The sequence below is a fragment of the Oryzias melastigma genome, linkage group LG7 (assembly GCF_002922805.2).
Source record: "Oryzias melastigma strain HK-1 linkage group LG7, ASM292280v2, whole genome shotgun sequence".
Taxonomy (NCBI): Eukaryota; Metazoa; Chordata; class Actinopteri; order Beloniformes; family Adrianichthyidae; genus Oryzias; species Oryzias melastigma.
In genome coordinates, this window is record NC_050518.1 from 2,399,630 (window position 1) to 2,408,004 (window position 8,375).

General features: G+C 37.1%; 1 protein-coding gene across 1 annotated transcript in view; it reads left to right on the forward strand.

The window, feature by feature from the left end:
• arih2 (ariadne homolog 2 (Drosophila)) overlaps window positions 1-8,375 on the forward strand; it is a gene marked incomplete in the record, with an annotated part of 26,162 nt that overhangs the window by 16,762 nt on the left and 1,025 nt on the right. The window contains 4 exon segments of the mRNA XM_024293369.2: window positions 5,152-5,295; window positions 6,715-6,783; window positions 7,599-7,724; window positions 7,811-8,375. Coding sequence (XP_024149137.1) covers window positions 5,152-5,295; window positions 6,715-6,783; window positions 7,599-7,724; window positions 7,811-7,882 — 411 coding nt within the window.

The following is an 8,375-nucleotide window of genomic DNA, read 5'->3' on the forward strand; positions in this document are numbered from 1 at the left end:
GTGGTGACTGCTGACCCAGATCCACGTTTTGAGTCGGTTGTAATTCTACTCTAAACACACAATCCCTAACAGAATTGTGTGGGTCATTGATGAACTGTGGGGCTAGAGTTGGCTTATGCCTTTAACAGACATTTTGTGTGTGTTCAGGTATCTCGTGTATGGCTCAGGACTGTCCCCTCCGGATGCCAGAGGACTTTGTTCTGCCTCTGCTGCCGGGAGAGGAGCTGAAGGACAAATACAGACGCTACCTCTTTAGAGACTACATTGAGGTACCTGACTGCCATGACAGACTCATTCAATTCAGGAGATACATTTGTTTGTTATTTGGAGATAATATAGTGTCTTCTGATTTTTATGCGTGCTTAATTCTTGATTTGCAACTCGTACATTACATTTTTTGCAGAACTTCACATGAAAAAAATGACATGATTCTAAATATAAAAATTACAGTTAGTACACACACGACTTAAAATTGCAGTTTGAAACTAACTACACACACACAAATCTTTTAAAATTATTCACCAATTACCTGATTCATACTAGGGCTGTGGATCGCTGCTTAGGTGGCGATTCGAATCACAAATCGAACCACGATTCTACTTTCTAATATGTTTGTTGATATGTGTGTCTTTTTCCTGGATGTATGAAAATGTAAATTATTTGTATTAAATCATCATCATTTATATTTTTATTTAAAACAGATCAGAATGGACCAAATTGATAAAAACACTAAGATTTAGATAAAAAGAAATTATGTTTGCTACTATAAATACGTTTTTTTGTCAACCTTTTGGTTAAGTTCAGCAGTGATAGAAACAGCTTTAAAAGCATAAAAATCACAGTTGGTTTAGATCAGTGGTTGGTAACCTTTAACAGTAAAAGAGCTATTTGGGCTCGTTTTCTACTGATCAAAACCTAGAAGCAGCTGCAAAGTTTTACTTTAGTCTTAAAGAAATGTAGATTTGCATTCATGACCTTCTCTTTTTTAATTAATAAATTTAAATTATGTCTATTTTTTGGCACGAACAAAAGCAAAAAAATGATGCGTTTAAATGCTGCTAGAATGGTGAGACATCAGAATGTTCTTAGCTGCTTTGAACTTCTGATGAAACCTCTGATGACCCAGCATTTTAGCAGCATTTAAACGCATCATTTACACAGGAACCTCACGTCAAGTTTCTGTGTAAATGTGGTTGTGTGTGTTTGTGTAACAGGCAATTCTAGTGTAATTTTTAAAGATTTGTATGTGTAGTTGGTTTTAAGCTGTTGTCATTCTAAGTTGTGTGTGTGTGTGTGTGTGTGTAAACTGTAATTTGTTTTTGTTATACATGTGAATGCACAATTGGAAGTACAAAAATAATTAAAAAACAAATCAAGAATTATCGGATGTTGCTATTTTCTCTCCATAAAAATATGTTTTTTTTTTTTTAAATTAATCAAGACTGAATTATTTGACCGTTTTATGTAGAATATGTAGAATCAGCAATTTCTGTATTTCCAAGTTGTAGTTTCTGTTTATTGAGGATTTCATATTGTTTGTCTGCAGAGTCACTTCCGGTTGCAGTTGTGTCCAGGAGCAGACTGCCCCATCGTCATCAAGGTTCAGGAGCCTCGAGCGCGCAGAGTTCAGTGTAGCCGCTGTGGTGAAGTCTTCTGGTAGGAAGTGCTCATAGATCCAGCAAAAATCACCTGTTAAACAGTCAAGAGCATGCATCATTTGAACATTTTGTAGCTGTGAAGCTTTCCAAAAATCATAATTCTAAAGAAATTCTTTAAGACGTTGCAACTTCACATATCTGCTGGAAAAAAAAGCCACACAATCTTTTGGTTTTCTTTTGTTAAATGTTGCAAAATGTTCATTTCGATGGCCTCCTAGCTGTCGATTGTTATGATCCTTGGTATGTGGATCTGTGTGCATTTGTTGAAGTTCTAACTCCTGCAAGAGTTCCTGGTTTAAATCCCGGAGGATATGTTTTCCCCTTCTTCTCTGAGGAGGAACGTAACGACAAGAAAACAAATATGGGAGCTCGTCCGGGATTTGAACCTAAGACCTTCCACAGGAGCTAAAAGTTAAACAAATGCACACAGACAGACACACATCACACACAACATCCAGATTTTAATTTCGATGGTTGGCTAGCTGTCAATTGTTATGATAATTTTTCTTTCCTGCACTTTGTATGTGTGTATGTGTGTGCATTTGTCTAAGTTTTTGGGTCTAGGTTCAAATCCCAGACAAGCCCCCAAATATGATTTCTCTCTCCTCTCTGAGGAGAGCTGCTACGATGAGAAAACATATTCGGGGGCTTATCCAGGATTTGAACCCAGGACCTCTTGCAGGAGCTAAAGCTTTAACAAATGCACACATCACACACAACATCCATATTTTCATTTCAATGGTTAGCTAGCTGTCAATTGTTATGATCATCTGGCCTGCATGTTGTGTGTGTGTATTTAAGTTTCAGCTCCTACGTTCAAATCCTGGACAAGCCCCCAGATATGTTTTCTTTCTGCTCTCTGAGGAGGGACGTTACGACGAGAAAACAAATTTGGGGCTCGTCCGGGATTTGAAACCAAACCTTTCGCAGGAGCCAAAACCTTAAACAAATGCACACATTCAGGCCAGACCACGGTACGTAATATAATTTACAGGGAGGATTTTTGATGCTGTTTTTGTGAATTTAACGACTTTTGTTTGTTTGTGTGTTTTGTCTCTCTTAGTTTTAAATGCCGTCAGATGTACCACGCACCCACAGACTGTGCAACCATTCGGAAATGGCTGACCAAATGTGCAGACGACTCCGAGACTGCAAACTACATTAGTGCACACACTAAAGATGTACGGCACACAAACACACATTAAAAGACATAAATCTGTTCATTTGTAACTCTTTTCAAATCTTTGCAATTATATAAATGTAAACATTTTTGAACAAATTTGAACATTGTAGTTTTAAGCTGTGTATTTCTCGTTTAGTGTCCGAAGTGCAATATCTGCATTGAGAAGAACGGAGGGTGTAATCACATGGTGAGTGAGAGCTGTGAGCCATCCTTTCTTAGAAAGCACGATCACTTATTCATATTACAGGAAATGTCTTTCTAAACTTGAGCTGCTGAAAACTGAAAGATCTTAGAGCAGATCTCAGGTTACCTAACTTGATGTTCATGTGAGTTTGCTTTTTTTTTCCAGCAATGTTCCAAGTGCAAACACGGTAAGTCCTTGTTTCACATCCCCTTGGAGCCATAGTGTGTCCCTCAATAGAAAGTCACTACTCTTCATAGCATTAGAGTGCTTTTCCAGGAAATTCTATGCATGCCTTTTTTATCCGCCATATTCCTGATTGCAGCAACTGAAGAAACTATTTTGTAAAGATGACCTAAATTTTAAAGTGTTCAAGCTTCCATTTAAGAAGTGAATCTGTGGACTCTAGGAGTAGTCGTCTTACCTTACTTAAGACTGATGGAGATCCTTAAATAAATAAAGAAATCTAAAGATTTGTTTTCCTTTGACTGATCAAACTATATTTTCATCTATAACAAACTGAAATTGTTGACATGCATAGAAATTCCTGATTGACTGTTGATAGTTAATGAGAAAATGAGGCCAAATTCTCTGACTTTTTGTGCCATTAAAAGTTTATTACCTGTACTAGTAAACATGCAGAATCAATTAAAGCATGTGTCAAAGTTACAGTTTTAAAGTTCAAAAAATGTAGTTTTAGAGTGTTCAATAAATGTTTATCCTGTTCACCCTGCGACCTAAGGTGTGTTTTGGGTTCTGGCCCCTTGTGTGATAGTTTGACATCCCTGAATTGAAGCTTTTCTTTGTTCTGAAAGACTTCTGCTGGATGTGCCTTGGAGACTGGAAGAGCCACGGCAGTGAATACTACGAATGCAGCCGCTACAAAGAAAACCCGGATATAGTTAACCAGAGCCAGCAGGCTCAGGCTAGAGAGGCCCTGAAGAAATACCTCTTCTACTTCGAGAGGGTGAGTTTATTATGCTTTGGTTTTTAGAAAAATAGTCTGTTGAAACTCAGTGAGATCTTGAATGTACATTCTTAAATACCCACTCCAATCATCTGTTTCGGTATTTTAAAACCCCTAACCTAACATTGCCAGTGCTACAAAAAAGATGAGCTATTCTGGAACTATCCAGGAGGCTTTAGCGGTGTTCAGATTTGAATACCATCAATATTCCTCTACATTTGACCTCGGTATACGGTATTACGGTGACTAATTAAGGTCTTCATAAGCACCACTTCAGTGACATTACCAAACTGCTGGGTTTTCCTCCACTGTATTAAAACAGAGTTCCACATGCAATTATTAAAACAAAAACAACATGAAATGGTTGGATTAACCTTTTTTTTAAATTAATGGAACAAGTATATTGGAAAAGTAAATAAAATCAAATTAATAAAGCATTTAAAGCAATTAAATTATCAATAATAATTAATAGATATTTTTAAAATAATTTCTTTAATAGGTTATAGTTTTTTTTTCATGACGGTATTGAGAGTGATGCCGTGTCTATTTTTAGACACCGACCTTATTACCTTAATACTGTACAAGCCTACTATCCAGCTGTACATTTTTTAGCCAGATGCCAGCTCGGATGAGGAAAACGATGCGTCTAGTCGTCTACTGGTGGATGCATCAGAATGCAGCGAAGCAGGAAGATTGAGGCCCACTCTGTGCATTCTGCATCACAAATAAGCTCTTTCACAAACGGCATTCATTTTATCTGCTCCTGATTCACAAGAATTTAATAAAAAATACCCAGATAAATTATCTTAATATATGTCTTCCATCACAAGAAAATGTTAAAAACACCAAAAACACATAATTGTCTTTGAAGTGGGTCTTTAAGAACTGTAGTTTAAGAAGAATAAAAGGTTTCATAAATGTGCGTAAAATGTTTAAATTTCTTTTCATTCAAAATCTAACAAATGTATTGTCATTTTCTACTCAATTGTCCATTAATAATATATTACTATTTTTTACTCTTTTACTCTTATAATTTTTGTTAATTTGACTGAAGGTCATTACAGAAAGATGAATTTAAAAATGTTCTTATGTGAACATATTCTTGTCCGGGTACTCTATCTAACCTTTTCTTCTTTTTTATTATAATCCTTCTGTCCACCAGTGGGAGAACCACAACAAGTCTCTGCAGCTGGAAGCTCAGACGTACCAGAGGATCCAGGAGAAGATCCAGGAAAGAGTCATGAACAATCTGGGAACGTGGATTGACTGGCAGTACCTGCATAATGCTGCAAAGCTTCTCGCTAAGGTATTGTCAACACTTGTGATGCTTACAGTCTCAGGTATGTTTGTAAATCTCACGAAACAAGGCGTACGCAACACATTGCACCATAATAAATCTTGTGATAGTATTTTCCGAACTATAGTATTACTAATTTCAGATTACAACTGAGTGGGGGTAGGGTTGCTATGTGCCAATAGTACTGCCCACAACTTTTGGCAAAAAGCTCCACACAAATTAGTGTATTACTGGGAATAAATTTACAATAAAAATATCTATATAGTTAGAATAGGTCTTAAACTACGTTCAAAGTAATTTACTTCCTTTTTTGTGACAACATCAGTAAGACTATGCTCACGTATCCCAAAATTCCACTGCGTGGTGACCTAAATGTAAGGAGGTGGCAGTCACATTTTTTACATGCCGCTCAATGGGTGTGGAGGTTTTAAGAACATTTTGAGGTTGTGCGTTGGCAGTCTGATGACACCATTACGAATCGAGCGGCACTCGGAATCACTGGCTGGCAGCAGCTCTGACTGGACAATTCAAGCTATTCTAAACGCCTTACGGCCGCCATCTACATTCGTGACCACACCAACTTTTTATGGGAATAGAAAATGAAATCTTGAAGATTGTGTTGATCCTTCCCCATGGCATTGTGGGAGTTGTAATTGTGACCGTCGTCTAAGCAAAACAAGAATAATTCACATGTAAGGTGCTCCTGATTATAAAGCGTACTGTCATTTTAAGTGCACCTTATAGTGCAGAAATCACAGTAATTGGATTTAAATAATCTTAATGAACCAAAATCCTTTAGTCTAAGTCAGGGGTGTTAAACTCAGTCGCACAGGGGGCCAAAATCTAAAACACACTGAACAGGATAAAGATTTATTGAACACTCTAAAACTACATTTTTAAAACTTTAAAAACATAATTTTTTTAACATTACTAGGAATGAAAACAGACAGGAATTGTATTCCAGAATAAATCAACTTAAATTTGTTTCAATATTTTACTCTCTATAAAAATATATTTTGTCAAAATTACACAAGTTAGAAATGAGATCCTGGTCCATGGGCCAAATACATTTTTTTTTGCATGTCATAAAATAAAAGGAGAAAACAGAATATTCACAAGTGACCATGGGGGCTGTTTCACCAATAGCTACTGGCAAATAAAGTGCTAACAGCGCCACCTGGAGGTCGAAAGTATATTACAGTAATTAAGTGTTGTAACATCATTGAGAGGTTTTAACTAAAAATTCCGCAGCTTCCACAGACACCACTTGGCGGGCCGAAAGATAATCTTGGGGTCACACTTTGGGCACCCATGCAATAATGTAAAATGATGTTTACGCGGCAGGCCCGATCTGGCCCCGGGCCTTTACTTTGACAAATGTGATTTGTCACAAATGTGATACCAAAATTGGGCTGTCTGTGTTTTCAGTGTCGCTACACACTGCAGTACACCTATCCGTATGCCTATTACATGGAGTCTGGGCAACGTAAGCAGCTGGTAAGGAGATATTCCCTTTTGTGTGTTTGTGTTTAGTGTTGAAACTCTTTTATGGGGTCAAATTGGATCAGCTTAAAGAGAATAAAAACAGATTTAAAACTTGAAAAATAGACATTGTAACTGGAAAAAAAAATGAAGATTTGATAACAAGATATTGTAAATTAAAAAATAAATTGTTTTGAAAATTTGAAATAAAAATACTGAAAACTTGGGGGAAAAGACAATAAATGTAAAATGTATTAATTGAAATTTATCCATTAGTAACAGCTGCTGTTTTGAATTTTGTTTTCCTGGGGAATCATGAAATCATCATTTTCAGGTAGCCAAAGCCCCGTCCCCATGTAAAATTTTGCTCAGCTTGTCAGCGAAAGCTTGAAAATCACAATTGAAACTTTAAAACTGAGGACTGAAATTGAAGATTCAGAATAGCAAAAAAAAAACGCTGAAAGTTCAAAACAGCAGCTGTTACTAATGGATCAATTATTTTTCAATTGGTAATTTTTACATTTACATTTTTTTATTCTAGTTTTTCAGTATTTTTTTTTTTATTTTGAAGATTAATTTCAAGTTTTCATTTTTTGTTCAAGTTTTCTGGATTTACTTCAAATTTTCACATTTTTTTTAATTAAAAAAATGCAAAATTTTCTTTTTTTTAAAAATTTACGTCTTGTTTTCAAATTTTCGTTTTTTTTTTTCAGTTACAACATCTATTTTTCAAGGTTTCAGTCTGTTTTTTTGTTCACTTTAAGCTGATCCTGATTTGACTCCATACTCTTTCAGCTGTTTCATGGTTTCTTCTTTACCGCCTCCTACAGTTTGAGTACCAACAAGCGCAGCTCGAAGCCGAGATCGAGAACCTGTCCTGGAAGGTGGAGCGGGCCGACAGCTATGAGAGGGGGGTGGTGGGGGGTGAGGGGGACCTCAGTGCGAGTGACAGAGGGGTAAGAGGCCAAAGCAGGAATGGAAGACTACTTCCTCTAAAGATTTTATTTGATTTTTATGTATTTTTTGTATTTGTTTCTTGCAGGATCTGGAGAATCAGATGCACATTGCAGAGCAGAGGCGACGTACGCTGTTGAAGGACTTTCACGACACCTGAGGCTCCGATTGCAACTGCAGAGCACCAGCATCTCCTTCCTCACCTTTTTCCTGCTTCCTTCCATGACTTTCTCTGGGTGCAGCCACATTGATTTGCTTTTCACCACTTGTCCATTTGCATCCCTTTATTTTTTTGCCTCCTCCTCTCATTTCGGTAATGCTGCAGGGTCACAGAATGTCACGATTGTCTGGCCCCGCCCCCTCGTGTTTCATCTGCTCCTCATGCACACACTTTTTGGTTTTTAGAGCATTAACCCACCATGGTTACACTTGTTTCAGCTCTTCAGACCTGCTTATGTTTGAGGTTTAAAGTATGAAGACAGTAGCCCCGCCCCCTGCTCATGTAATTAGACGTTTCCGTGGTAACACAGCAGTTTTTGCCCACAGAAGCAGCCCTGTTAGTTTTCCTCCGATCTCATTTGTGTGGAATAAAACTGAAACAAAAAGCACATGGAGCGAAATGATAATTGAAAAGCTTGTGGTTGTAATAGGTA